General features: G+C 40.6%; 1 protein-coding gene across 1 annotated transcript in view; it reads left to right on the forward strand.

Annotated features, from left to right (window-relative positions):
• Positions 1-15,601, forward strand: part of usp43a (ubiquitin specific peptidase 43a) — a 61,845-nt gene that overhangs the window by 17,599 nt on the left and 28,645 nt on the right. The window contains exon 3 of the mRNA XM_058065343.2: positions 10,432-10,535. Coding sequence (XP_057921326.2) covers positions 10,432-10,535 — 104 coding nt within the window. The remainder of the gene's footprint in view (positions 1-10,431; positions 10,536-15,601) is intronic.

Below are 15,601 nucleotides of genomic sequence, written 5' to 3' on the forward strand. Positions count from 1 at the left end.
TATCCTCCCTTCCCACCAATTACATACAAATAAGACCACAAACTCGGTTCACTCATAACTTTGCAATGAAGATATACCAAGGAGGTAGATGACTAAAATATTGCAATATTTTACTCCAGAATAAGTCAGTTGTATATTACATTCATTCATTCATTTTCTACCGCTTATCCTCACGAGGGTCACGGGGGGTGCTGGAGCCTATCCCAGCTGTTTTCGAGCGAGAGGCGGGGTACACCCTGGACTGGTGGCCAGCCAATCACGGTACATATAGACAAACAACCATTCACACTCACATTCATACCTATGGACAATTTGGAGTCACCAATTAACCTAGCATGTTTTTGGAATGTGGGAGGAAACCGGAGTACCCGGAGAAAACCCACGCATGCACGGGGAGAACATGCAAACTCCACACAGAGATGGCCGAGGGTGGAATTGAACTGGGTCTCCTAGCTGTGAGGCCTGTGTGCTAACCACTTTCCACCGTGCAGCCTGTATATTACATATTTGAATGTAATTTTTTACTTGCTCTATGAGATCCACCCAGAGTAGATCCACGATTCTCTTTTGGGTCTCGACCCACAAGTTGACGACCCTCAACCCTGCTATCCACCACCGCAAATAGATTGAGGCCCTGTGGGGAAAAATGAAACATTTGCTGCAATGAATGTAGTAATAAATATCCACGTGGGTTTCTATTTGTGCCTTTTTTTCCACACTTTACTAAATCTGACAGGGAAGCAGCAAGGGGGAGAGATCCACAAATCCTTCGAGGCATTTCCCCACCTATTTTTCACACTCATTACGGCGGTCATCTGCTCTATGATAAGTGTGTGCTATCCAGAACTGGCACCGCTGGTGTGCTTAGTAACTGAAGATGCAGGCAGTTTTTCCTGCTTGGTTCAGCGTTCAGTAACTGCTGCCACACCCACATTTCCAGGTTCGTCTTCCTTAAATGGCTGTGATTTTCTGACGCCTATGGACAGGTGGAACATCATAACTGAGACATTTCCTGCAAAATTGAGTAACCTTTCCGTGTATTAAAGTCAAGTCAGGTCAATGTCGAGCAAATGGTTGACCTGCATCAAGGTCATTTCAGAATTAAAGCTGTGCTTGCTTTGACACAACATTATAATCCTGTGAGTGTTGTCAGCATTTCAGAGCTACGGTACTATGAAATTGTGAAGAGCATGATGCCGTCCTAGGGTGCACGGCCGTTTTCCAACTCTCTCAGGATCCCAAACACACCTCCAAGATGACAAGTGCCTTGCTGGGGAAGCTGAGGTATGTTTCCTCCAGATCTGAACCCAACTGAGCACCTGTGGGATATTTTTAAGCAGAAGGAAGTTGGAGGAATGCAAGGTGTCTAACATCTACCAGCCCCACCAGGGATGTCATCATCATGGAGTGGAAAAAGGATTGCTTTGCTACCTGTGTAGCTCTGGTGAATGTAATGCCCTTGAGGATTAAGACAGTGCTTGTTAACAATGATGCTCACACTGAATTTGGACTCGGCTGCAAGGAGTACTCACGTGTTGCCAGCTATTTAGACAATAATGGCTGTGTGGTGAGTTAGTGTTCACAGCAGGTCATCTGTCATGAAGCTTCCACACTGCTGCTTGTTCAAGTTCATTCACAATCAAACACTTCAATTGGATCAGTCCTGTTGCCTTCATCATGGTGAATGTCTCCTTTTTTTGTCGTGGTCTAAATCAATATTTGTCTGCAAATGAACCTGTCCGCTGAGGGCCAGCTCTTAGCCATGCTGCCGAACGGAGCCAGTTTTGGCACCCCTGAGCCCTGCCAGCGGCTCTTAATTTTTGTTCTTGCCTTTGTTTTTTTTTGGCCAGACAGACATCTCCATAGCAACAGCCAGAGTTGCGGGTCTTACCGCACTAAGCCCTGAAATGGAACAGGCACAAACACGACCCCCCCAACTGAGAAATAGTGCCTAGGATGAAACATATGCACAAAGGTGCTATTTGCTTTTTGTCGTACCAAGTCTATAAGAATTAGTGCTGTTTCTGGTTCTGTGATGGACCCTCGGACCAGAGGTTATTCAGGATTTCAAATGCCTGTGCTCTCTGTCATTATCTCACAGGCCATCTTGTCCTCTAAGCCCTTCATGAATGGGCTGAATTAACAGCATCCATACAAAAGGAAAATAATTGTTGTGAGTCAGCTGCTTTACTGCTCAGACAGCGTTTTCCTGAATGGATGGCGACGTGTAACCTGCCCCCAACACATGCCCTACCTATTTTGGTCTCTTAGTGTGTAGGGTCGTGTTTTTGCCACTATGTTTATCTCCCTTACTTTGTAAAAAAATATATCAGGGCTCTACATTAAAAACAAAAATTACTTGCCCACGGGGAATTCTTAAGGTGAGAACTACTTGCCCGAACTTGCCCCATGTAAAATGAAAAGACCGCCATAATAATATCATCTAATTTTTGTGGCATAAAGATACATCACCTTTATAAGCCCAGGCTGATATTAAATTAATTATCATTTATCAGTGTTTAATATATTTAGCATCAATATATGCTGATAATTCATCAGATAATAGTACTGATGCATTGTATTTGGAGGAATGTTCGAAAAATTGTGGAGATGTATGTTAACATGGCATGCCATACTACCTTACACATGGTAGTCGTAGTAAGCAGTGATATTTATAAGTTGTGCACCACAATGAAACATTATTGAATAGACACATTTGTGTACTAGTAAAGTGTTTTTTAATCCAGAAAAAAATGCTCAAAGGTCAAACAATAATTTGTGAAGCAAAGGTGAGAAAAAAAGTTGTTGAAGAATTAGACTATGTTGGCAGGGACGCCATGATAGATGTTTTCGTAGTCACGATCGCTGATTGGTTCATCGCGAACAAGAACGGGTGTGGGTAAAACTCGGACTGTGGACCGAGGTCTAAATAAACGATTCTGATTGGTCCATTTCAGGATTTGCAAGGATTGGTTTGCATATTATCACCGGAATTACGCAGTCCGTGTTTTACCAACACCCAACAAGAACCGCTTTTAAAAAAACTCTTGGCAGTATGGCATGCCAAAGTGCACTTGCCCCACGGGAATATCACTGATTGGATTTACAGTGCATCCGGAAAGTATTCACAGCGCTTCACTTTTTCCACATTTTGTCATGTTACAGCCTCATTCCAAATTGTATTAAATTAATCTCTTACCTCAAAATTCTACACAAAATACTCCATAATGACAATGTAAAAAAAGGTTTTTTTTTACATGTTTTGAATTTATAAAAAATAGAAAACAAAAAAAAATCACATTTACGTAAGTATTCACAGCCTTTGCCATGAAGCTCAAAATTGAGCTCAGGTGCATCTTTTTTCCACTGATCATCCTTGAGATCTTTCTACAGCTTAATTGGAGTCCACCTGCAGTAAATTCAGTTGATTGGACATGATTTGGAAATATAATAACTGTCTATATAAGGTCCCACAGTTGACTGTGCATGTCAGAGCACAAACACCAAGCATGAAGTCAAAAGAACTGTCTGTAGACCTGCGAGACAGGATTGTCTTGAGGCACAAATCTGGGGAAGGATACAGAAACATTTCTGCTGCTTTGAAGGTCCCAATGAGCACAGTGGCCTCCATTATTCGTAAATGGAAGACGTTTGGAACCACCAGGACTCTTCCTAGAGCTGGCCGGCCTTCTAAACTGAGCGATCGGGGAAGAAGGGCCTTAGTCAGGGAGGTGACCAAGGCCCCGATGGTCACTCTGTCAGAGCTCCAGCGTTCCTCTGTGGAGAGAGGAGAGCCTTCTAGAAGGACAACCATCTCTGCAGCAATCCACCAATCAGGCCTGTATGGTAGAGTGGCCAGACGAAAGCCATCAGACCAGAGAATTTTGTTTCTCATGGTCTGAGAGTCATTCAGGTGCTTTTTGGCAAATTCCAGACGGGCTGCCATGTTCCTTTTACTAAGGAGTGGCTTTCGTCTGGCCACTCTACCATACAGGCCTGATTGGTGGATTGCTGCAGAGATGGTTGTCCTTCTGGAAGGCTCTCCTTTCTCCACAGAGGAACGCTGGAGCTCTGACAGAGTGACCATCGGGGCCTTGGTCACCTCCCTGACTAAGGCCCTTCTTGCCCGAATTTTGTTTTAACTTGCCCGGGGCCATCGGTACATCGTTATTGTTGAGCCCTGGATATAAATTTAGAACCAAATTATAACCAACAAACACACAAAAATCATGACAAAGTAATTGACGCTTGACTCTCTCGATTGCTTTCTTATTGATATGCTATACACCAGTGTTTTTCAACCTTTTTTGAGCCACGGCACGTTTGTTACGTTGGAAAAATTTTGCGGCACACCAATAACCAACGTTATTTGCTTCTTTCAGCTTTTTCCTGATTACGGACTCGCCACAGCAGATCCTTTTGATCCGCATACTAATTTAACCAACAATGTTACATGTTACCACTACCTCTCACGTGCATCACTAAGTCTATTAGAGGAACGAGGCAATCAGCTACGTGTTGCCAGACGGACAAATATTGCATTGCTCTGCCAGTCTTTACACCACAGACACGCGACAATGACATAATATTTGCAGAAAATTATTAATACATGTTAATTAAAAAAGTAATATTGAATAATTCCTCACGGCACACTTGTGTGCTGCGGCACAGTTGTTGAAAATCACTGCTATACACCATTAATGGATGCATTTCATAAATAAACACTGTTTGGGAAAGATAAGACATAATACTGTAATATGCAATAATAGTTATAGAAAAAACACAACAAATAGTCAAGAAAGTAACATGTTCTACTACCAGCAGGTAAGGTTATGGTTTAATATGCATGCTCCATTTTGCAATTCACAGTTCCACATGTCCAAAAGGGAATAGGAAGAAGTAAAGCTTATTTAATCCTACCCCCTCACTTCTTGTATTCAACATGCACTAATTACTGTACAACATTATTCCATACAATGAAAGCAGTTGTCTGTAAACACCTTCAGTTGCTGTCAGGATCTATACCATTCTCCAATGCAATCGTTTGCAGTCTGGTTAGCGAAAGGTTTCCATGTCTGGGTGGCCTCGTCCTGCTGTCTTTTGTGTTGTATTGTGAATGTCATTGAATGTCGATAGATAGGTTGTTAATTCCAGTTCTTCTTGTTGAGCAGGCCTCTACCACATGGTATTGATGTCAATGCCAAATGTTACTGAATGTAATCCTTCCAACTGCATTGTTTGTTTTTTGTGGGTTGTATCCTCCATTTTCTGTGATGCCATGGTGATATGATCATTAATGGTTATCCAGATCCTCGATATCTTTGACAACAAGCACTCTTGGCTATAGTGGTCTCCATTTAGCTTGATGTAAATTTTACTGTTGGTGCTCCAAGTACTTTGCTTTTTTCCTTGCTTCATCAAGTCTACATCACCCCTAATAATAGACTTTTGGACTACAACATCATCATTTTCACTGAAAAATTATTAGGCATACTGAGCTTGTAAGCTTGCTGCTGTGTGTAGCACGACATCACCACTCATGCATCACATTTTCATGCCAATACCGTCTGATATTGATAATGTTATTGTTAATTTTGTTAATGCTCCTGGAATGATCGCCAGTTCAGAATTAATTTCCTTCACGTGGCTTCTGATTGGTTTATTGCTGTTAGTGTATCAAGTGGAATGTTTACCGAAGTGGCACATTTTTTGGAACATAAGGCGCACCCTAAATTTTTGATGAAATTTAAGTCTTTTAGGTGTGCATTAATGTTCGGCAAATACCATACTTTAATTGTTTTAAAGACCATTCTCACTGCGGGCGGTTTGACACAGTAAAAGTGTCATGTTCCGCAGGACAGGAGTTGTCATTATTTTGGTGTGCTGCACTTCCTGTTGTGGGGAAGTTGCAGCAGCTTGACTCCAGTGGTGGCAATTACAATCAGTGGGGTTTAAAAGCCCAGCATCACCAAAGGGACGGCGCTGGTTCATTGTGACTGACTAGTGTACCCTCACCTGTGTTGTCACCTGAACTAAGTTGTGCCTGTTGCCTCTGTCTGATTGTTCTGTTTTCACAGAGCCTTTTGATTATGTCCATACTCAATAAAATTACTTTTACGTGCACCTTGCCGCTGGTGTCTCTGCATCTTGGGGGATCTAGCCATCGACAGCTTCTCAGATCGTGACAAAAAGAGTAAATAGAAGGACAGATGCAATTAGCAGGATTTCACTAAACATATAAAACCAGTTATCACCAGACGTTGTAGAAAGAGCATTCCCGGGTCTCCATATTTTCCGAAAACATTGTCCTTGTTCCGCCACTTGCCTCCCCCAGCGCTTTACCTTAAAATGATCTTCTTATCTTTCTGTCCTGTATAATTTGTCTCCCTATGTGGTGTTGTTATTGTTGTTGTATTTCTCGCTCCTTCTTCTCCCTCTGACTTTGTTGTAGTTAATATGAGAAAAGTTAAGACTTTCCAGAAAGTGTCTTTTAGAAAAGGAGAAAAATTAATACACACTTATGATGAACATCACCAAAGCTTACTCACTTGTGTCTTGTCCCCCTTATGGAAAAAAAATATTGCAGTATATTGGCAAATATAATGCTATGTATTAGGAAATATATTTCCATATATGGGATCTTATGTTTATATTTTCCAATATATTGCAATATATGCATAGATCATATATGTGTATATATTGATACATATACAAAATATCTTGCGATCAAGACCAAAAAAGGACTATATTTATACATATATAAAATTGCATATAATTTGGGATATATAAACTCATATATTATATATTTGGATTTAATATATTTCAATATATTGAAAGTGGCAATCATTTGTATATTCTGCAATATATTGCCATATATTACATGAATATATAATATATTGTATAATATATGTACAAAAATATCTGATTCCATGTATTTATAATATATAATGTATTGGAAAATATAATGGAAAAATAATATATTATAATATAATACAATATATTTAAAGTAATATATTGATAAATAGATTTTCTTTTCGTAAGGGCCAGCCCTTACGAAACAGAATGAACTCACAAATGCTACGGTGCTGTCAGCACTGACTCACTTGATTCACTCACTGAATGGGAGAAATGAGTCTTAGTTTCAAACATGAAGCCACAATATGTAGGAACCTCACATTAGAAGTCATGCTGACAGTACATTCATTCATTCAGCTAAACTGCCAGTTGCATTTAAGCAGGACATTTATTTGTTCAAATCTTACTTTGGTTATCATTATTAAAACTTGAGGAATAAATCTGAGAAGAAAGAACAAAGTTTGCAGCACTTAATCACCTCTGGAATGTTGCCAAGAGAAGTCACAGGGCATTGAAATGCAGTTAAATGAAGTAAACACAGTATTGACCTGAATGTTTTTCCTAATGCGTGTCTTGAAATAGAAGTGTTTTCTTATATTTGGGTCAACCTGATGGTTGGATATGGGATAATCTCTCTCTGTTCTGAACTCCTGTTTCCATTCCAATGTTGTATTAAGCAGAATGATGCTGCACTGAGGAGCTAGGGGTGGTCTTTGTGTAATCGCCAACACCAATCCTGTGAGGAATGTGCGGTATGACCGCTCTGTGATAGAAAAGCCTCAAACGGGTGGTGGTATGCATGGCTAAGGTGGTAGAGTGGTCGTCTCCCAACCTGAAGGTTGCTGGTCCGATCCTCAGTCCTACCATGACCAATGACCATGTTGAAGTATCCTTGGGTACGATAGTGATAGTGAAAGTTCTAAAGCTATACAAACAACTAAGAAGAGGCAGCTAATCAATGCACGTAATTACAAACGAGTAACCAGCTCTGAACAGGAAATGAACACGTACAATAATAAGAGAGGCATGTTCTCCTCGTGCATGCGTGGGTTTTCTCCGGGTACTCCGGTTTCCTCCCACATTCCAAAAACATGCTAGGTTAATAGGCGACTCCAAATTGTCCATAGTATGAATGTGAGTGTGAATGGTTGTTTGTCTATATGTGCCCTGTGATTGGCTGGCGACCAATCCAGGGTGTACCCCGCCTCTCGCCCAAAGACAGCTGGGATAGGCTCCAGCATGCCCGCGAAAATGAATAAATGAATGAATAATAAGAGAGAATAATAACAAGGCTACACAGAGCGCACACATCCAAAAACCGAAAGTGACGTTACCGCATACGACAGCAGCAACTGTAATCTGTTTTGAAATGCCTCTATTATAATGTATATGTTGTGATGTATATGGTTATCACAATATTCATTTTAGGCTATATCGCAATCCCTATTTCCTCTCAACAAAATCCTGGTATTCTGCAGTGGAGTAAATGACGGCCCAGAGCCTCTGTATAAAGTATGGTAATTCATATTTACAGCATAGTATGGTCATATGTATTTGAAATATGTCTATATGATGACTACAGTTTTTGTTTTGGAGCATAAATAAGACATCTCATCTATTTCCAGGCCAATGTGCCTGTTGTATTTGTTGTTATCGTGTCCTCCAGCAACAGCAACACTCTTGAAAAACACAAACACACACACACACATTGTATCATGTTACGCTTGCTTTCACACTAAAAGCCCTCATGTGCCACATAAAGATACCACCAAATATGCAGTCAGTTTGCTCGCCAAACACCCACATGCTCACCAGCGAGCTGTAGAGGAACGCCGAGTAATGTCCCGCATCAAGCGCTACCACAGGGAATCAGCTGGGATTTGATAACAACATATGTTCTCGTGGAAGGGATTGAAGTGGAGAAGTCCCTGGAGGGGAAGCTTTGACTCCACCAGCACCTTCCAAATCTCTAGTAAAGACAGACAAGTCCATGTTATCGCTTCCATCTCTTTGGTGATGCCAGTGGATTTATTTAAGGATCACAGCGGCATGATATAACAGGATGAGCAGTGTTTTGATTGACATTGTTATACATGTATCCATTTAAGACTTTGTTTGTTTTGGTTTGCAACCGTGCAGGTCTTGGTCTAAACCAGGGGTGACAAACTTTCTGACTCGCTGGTCACATTGCCTAAGAGGACGTCTATTTATATGTGGTCGTCAATCAGAAAGACATACTACTTCCTCACGGTGCAACAAAATAACACATTGCATCACATAAATCCACTACTACTACATGGGTAATAACTAAACACTAAACATTGCCTGCAAGGCATGCTGGGTCATTCAAAGGAAACAACAATTTGAACTATGGTAACTGTAATGGTTTCATTTTATTTGAACATGCATACTTATAGGTTATCCCACCGCGTGCTAGTATCAGTTTTGATACTGACACCTGGCCTGATACCAGACAAACCATGTGATGATCTTATTATCACATACTATTTAATCAAAAGACCATTTTTTTATCTTATCAATGTCTGACAATTAAAGTTCCATTAATCAAGTTTGGGTTTTTTGGTGACTGGAGAAGCACTAGGCACTAAGCACTCGTGTGCTGTTCTCTGATTGGTTGTTTCACGGGCACGATACCAGAGCAGCGTGCGTAGGGGCTGATACTGGACATGGTTAAACTCTATATCTCATCAGTATCACTGCCCTGGGCTTTGACACACATTCCGGCCTTTTCCCGTATCATTCAAGGGCGGTTTCTAGGGTACAGGGCCAATTAATACTGTAGTATGTGATAAACATTGCTATGCAATGCATCACATGGTAAAAAAAAACCGTGACGTACCGAAAACCAAGGCATTTTTCCTCATTGGAAATAATGTAAAGCTAGTTAATTTACACACAGAAAACATTGTGAAATAGTTATAAATGACGAATGGATGGAACTTATCTGGCGAGATTCGATTCAATCAGGTTTCTGGCCTTTTTTTTTGGCTCCATGGCAGTTTACTTTGCAGTTGCACACAGTTCAAAATGTAAGGACAGCAAGTCAGCACAACGTGCAAGGTGCTTTGTTTGGACTTTTGATTTCACGTAACACACAGGTCAAATTGATCACTGTAGAAATATGCAACATTGTGCAAAAATGTATTTTTCGATGAAAACCGAATCATACAAAAAGTGGAGTGTACAAAAACCGAGGTTTGATGTTAACTTTGCTATACTTTGAGAGTGAACTGCAGCCAATTTAATGTAATATCAGTTGGGAGGACACTTTCAGAATAGACTTCCTCACCTAAAAGATTGAAAGACCTCAGAAAAGCAGTGGCCTGAATAAAAAGTGACAGATAGCGTGACGCCAGTCAGTGTGGAAGGTACCAGGTTGGAATTTTGGTCTGCAACTTGTGATGTGTTTGTGATTCGTGTCATACGGACTAGTTTGTCTCTGAATATGTCCAGGAAAAGTCCATCCAGCCATCTAGTCAGTTCTGTGAAATTAACCTTTGATTAATTTGAATGGTGCACAAATATTCACATAACATTGTTTTAATATCTCTCCAGGGACCCAGCTCACTGGAGGACCTGTCCAATCCTCGGTTGGCCAGCACACAGCAGCCTCGAGGCCGCAACAGTTTTGTCCAGGAACACTTCCAGGCCCAGTACAGGTGAGAAGATTCCGATTTTTCAGATTTACTTCTCTACCGGCAGTTGTCTCCTGTTGGCTTTGAAACTGACCTTTTATCCCCGGCAAATATTAAGATGGTCAATATGAAGTCATTGTTTGAAGAAACTGCAGGAAAGATACAGTACAATTAATTCGTTTGAAAAGGTCAAATGAAAATCTAACCAATGTTCCAATTTCAGACACGCAGAAATATTAACATAAAACACTTTTATAAGGAATAACTGTAGTTTTACATGTGGATACCAAAGGGAAATGCATATAAATGACAAATAAAATGGCTAAATCAACATTAAACGTCTTCTTAATTAAAGTTTTAATACTGACATTTCCTCACATTCTTCACAGAGACTGGGTCACCAATGTGTGGATGCCTTGTTTGGGCACAGGACTAGTTTTAGTGCACACTGGCTGTATGATAACCGAGACAGCGTACAAAAATTGTACAAAAGACTGTATATACAGTACATACCGTTGGACTGTTGTGTTATTTAATAAACATTTATAACATAGATGGATTGTTTAATACGTTGTTTAATTTGTCATTTCTGAGTCTATTGTTACAAGCTGCTTAGGATATAAACTAATCACACCCTAATCAACACAGTAATCCCTTGCTTATTGCGGTTAATTGCTTCCAGACCCAACCACAATAAACACATTTCCATGAAGTAGGATTCCTGATTTATAAAAAACTTTTTTGTAATTAGAGCATAGAAAATATGTACAACAATATTATTAGAGCTCTCTAGACATGGAATAGCACCCCTACAGTCACCTTTACACTACTAGTTAGTAGTTATAATCAGACAAATTAAGCAATTTAACACTTGTGTTATACATGTAGACACGTGAACAGGAAGTGATGTTATTATGTTGATTGCATTATGTTGATTTCATTTTCTACACCGCTTGTCCTCAAGGGATGATGAGGGTCATTATTATTGTTGTGTCTGTTGTGAGAAGCTTTTGTTGATAGTGATGAAGTCTGGTGCATGTGTTGCTCGTGACACCTAATGGCTAGTGTAGACTACCATTCATTATAATGTCCTTTTCATTTATTCATTTTCTATCCTCACGAGGGTCGCGGGGGGCGCTATTTCCCACCCCAGCTGTCTTCGGGCGAGAGGCGGGGTACACCCTGGACTGGTCGCCAGCCAATCACAGGGCACATATAGACAAACAACCATTCACACTCACATTCATACCTATGGACAATTTGGAGTCGCCAATTAACCTAGCATGTTTTTGGAATGTGGGAGGAAACCGGAGTACCCAGAGAAAACCCACGCATGCACGGGGAGAACATGTGGAGAACTCCACGTAGAGATGGCCGAGGGTGGGTCTAGCTGTGAGGTCTGCGCGCTAACCACTCGACCGCCGTGCCGCCCTTATAATGTCCTTTATTGCCTTTAACTGTATTTGTATTTTAGCTACATTAATTACGTTTAGAAAAAAACCTCAATAGAGTGCGGGTGTGATATTTGAAGTGCGGAAGGACGACTGTATTATTTATTGTCAATAGGCTGGGTATAAAGTTCTCTCATCATGGGGCGTTTACGGTCAATTATGAACACCCACAGAAATTAACATTCATTTTATTTTGCCTTTAATAGGATAGGAATACTAATCTTTAAATTTTCTGTTTGTTATAGATCACGGAAGCAATTACAGTCCTTAAATGTTACGTTATAATTTTTTTCTTACCATGCAACACAGTTCAATTACAGAATGATCAATAAAAAGGTCGGCCGCTGACAAAGGTTGTACGCTACATTGCCATGTTAAGCTGACATTAATTAGGGCTCTATATCTCTATCACTGGAGTTGTATTGAAAGGAAGCTTTATCTGATTGTTAGGCTCTAACAAGGTCTTTTTGGTCTCTTGGTATTCAGAGGTTTTGCTGCCCTCTGTTGGAAGTCAACCTACATAGCTTAAAATAGAACTGCATGTAAATTTATAAACTATGAATTCCAAATTTGAGTCCCCCATTAAAAAAAAAAACATGCAAGTCTACTGCTTGTATTCAATACCTCTGTCACACTGATTGGCACTTACACACACACTGCAGGTTTGTAATCACTTGCTTGATTGACACATCTTGTTAAGTCTAGAGCGCACTAGGTTCATCTACTGTGCAACAGCTGGACGCTCTGTCAGTGATTAGCGGCTGCAAGCGTCACAGCTAACAAGCTTATCTTGTAACTGCTCGCCTTACAGCATTGGACTGAGCAAAACAGTTTACTCCTCCCTCTACTCACTTGTGAGGGTTTTAAAGAACGCAAGTCAATGAATGCAACGCGAGATGCAATCTCATGGCTTTTTACTTCAGTTGGAATAACACCACACGCGTGAGTCAAATTGACAATATGGGGCTACATCTGGCACATTTACATAATTGAAGTAAGGGATGGAGCGTATAATATCATAATGATGCTATGTACTGGCAACAACTGCTAGACTGCAAGAAAATATGTACACTCGTCCCTCGTTTATCGCAGGTAATTGGTTCCAGACCCAACATTTGCACCCCTATAGTGTACTGCTTTGACCTTAGCTACGTCTGAATGTACTTTGGTGTATTATTTCAACTAATTTCAACTGATGCCATTCAAAATGAACAAGACTATAAGACTCAAATCCCTCTTAAAAATGACACCACTCAAACAGATTTGGATAGTTTCGTCATGGCGCATTGAGTATCAATCAAATAAACAAGGTTGTCACTTTGATATTGGACTCTTATCCCTCCTGAATGTTTGATGAAAACCACCAATTTGCTGCAAAGCTGCACTTGTTCTTTTTATTATTCAAAATAAACAAGCATCTTAATCGTACTCTATCGAAGAACTCACAACATATCTTTCTCTTATATTTCCAGGTGCTTGGGTACTGAACAAAATGAAAGCGTTTAACAAGTAGCCACTTTATTTTCATCTTGTCGCTCGCTCAAAACTTTCCATCTCACATCTGGCAGCTGTGATCATCAGTTGCAGCCATTTGTAAAATCAGATCAATTAAATTTGCAGTGTTTTGTTTGTACTGTAGCAGTAGACCTACGACTGTCACTCCGTCTCTGCTTTCCTTCTCCGTCTGTTTTAATTGGTCTCCCTTCCTCTCATCTTCCTTCCCGATTCCTTTTATATCTGACAGAGATGCTCCACGGAGGGAGTCGGCGCAATACTCTGATCAGAATAAATGTTTGCGATTACACCCCGCGCTTGTCTTGAGCGTCGGGCTGCCGACTCGGGAGTCGCACAGTGACGTTTGAATGAGTCTTTTTCCTCCTCTCTCTGTCACTCTCAGTTTGTGATGTCTATTTTTAATGGGCTGTTGTCCCCAAGATGCCATCTAGGTCTAGACAAATGCCATTGCTCAGTTTATATAACATGTATGACGCTTTATATCATAAATGTTGCACAAAAAGGACTCATAGATCAAAAAAATCTGGTCTAAATTGTTGATTCTCATTTCATTTCAAGAGAAATGGTAACATACACAAAAGACGCCAGGAATAGCAATCCCTCGTTTATCACAGTTAATTGGTTCCAGCTGTGATAAGTGAATTTCCGCAAAGTAAGATTCCATCCATCCACTTTCTATATTGTTATGCTGGAGCCTATCCCAGCTGTCTTCAGGCGCGAGTCGGGGTACACATTGGACTGGTGGCCAGCCAATCACAGGGCACATATAGACAAACAACCATTCACACTCACATTCATACCTATGGACAATTTGGAGTCGTCAATTAACCTAACATGTTTTTGGAATGTGGGAGGAAACCGGAGTACCCAGAGAAAACCCATGCAAAATTTGCAAGTATTATTTTTAACATAATTAGGGACCCCTATATTCACCTTTACACTCCTACTACCCAAGATAGTTTTAGACATTTAAGACATAAGACTTGTGCTTGTGTGTGTTGCAATAAATGTGTTCCGGATATGTGGAGGACAGGAAGTGACGCCAGAGGTTAGGAATTGAGTTTTTGAATGTACTTTCTCAAAGCATACTATATATTTGTGTTATAGTTAATGTAACAATTTTTATGCTTGAAAATACTTAATTTCTGCACATTGGATTTACAGACGAAACAGCATGATTAATTAATTAATCGGTGTACAGATTCTCATGTCACAAAATCTTGAAAGATTTCATTCATTTCCTACCGGTTATCCTCACGAGAGTCGCAGGGGTGCTGGAGCCTATCCCAGCTGTCTTCAGGCGAGAGGCGGGGTACACCCTGGACTGGTCGCCAGCCAATCACAGGGCACATATAGACAAACAACCATTCACACTCACATCCATACCTATGGACAATTTGGAGTCGCCAATGAACCTAGCATGTTTTTGGAATGTGGGAGGAAACCATTGTTGTAAACATTATGCAAATTAATGTTGTGTCAGTCCTGGTTAGGGTTAGTTTCCTCGATCCTTAGCAACTTGCAGCGATTTATTCATTTTCTTACGTTCATTGGAGTCGCCAATTAACCTAGCATGTTTTTGGAATGTGGGAGGAAACCGAAGTACCCGGAGAAAACCCACGCATGCACGGGGAGAACATGCAAACTCCACACAGAGATGGCCGAGGGTGGAATTGTACCCAGGTCTCCTAGCTGTGAGGTCTGCGCGCTAACCACTCGACCTACGTACATTCATCTTTTGAATAAAAGTTGCAATACTGTTTGATTCTTGGTCATCCAGGGCATGGTATTCCACAAAGGTTGGATCGAGGCAACTGGACTTGCATATAGACTCTGATGTGTTTGCCTTTCTTGTTAAAAAAAAAAAAAAGACACTGATGGGTTCTGCCGGTGTCCTTTCCGATGTCCTCTTTTCTCGCCAGGTTGTATCAACTCTGCTGTCCTGCATGCTATTCATATTTAATGTTTCCTCCCTCTGAGCCCCCTCGACTTTGTTGTCCTTTTTTGTCACTTTGCAAACTCGCTTTAGTTTCAATATTGATCTCTCTGTCTCTGTTGCCCTCATCCTCCAGTTCTGAGATACAACTGCTTTTTTATTTTTTACTTAAGATCTGAACAGCACTC

The sequence above is a fragment of the Doryrhamphus excisus genome, linkage group LG9 (assembly GCF_037039965.1).
Source record: "Doryrhamphus excisus strain RoL-2023G ecotype Guam linkage group LG9, RoL_Dexc_Guam_v1.1, whole genome shotgun sequence".
Lineage (NCBI taxonomy): Eukaryota > Metazoa > Chordata > Actinopteri > Syngnathiformes > Syngnathidae > Doryrhamphus > Doryrhamphus excisus.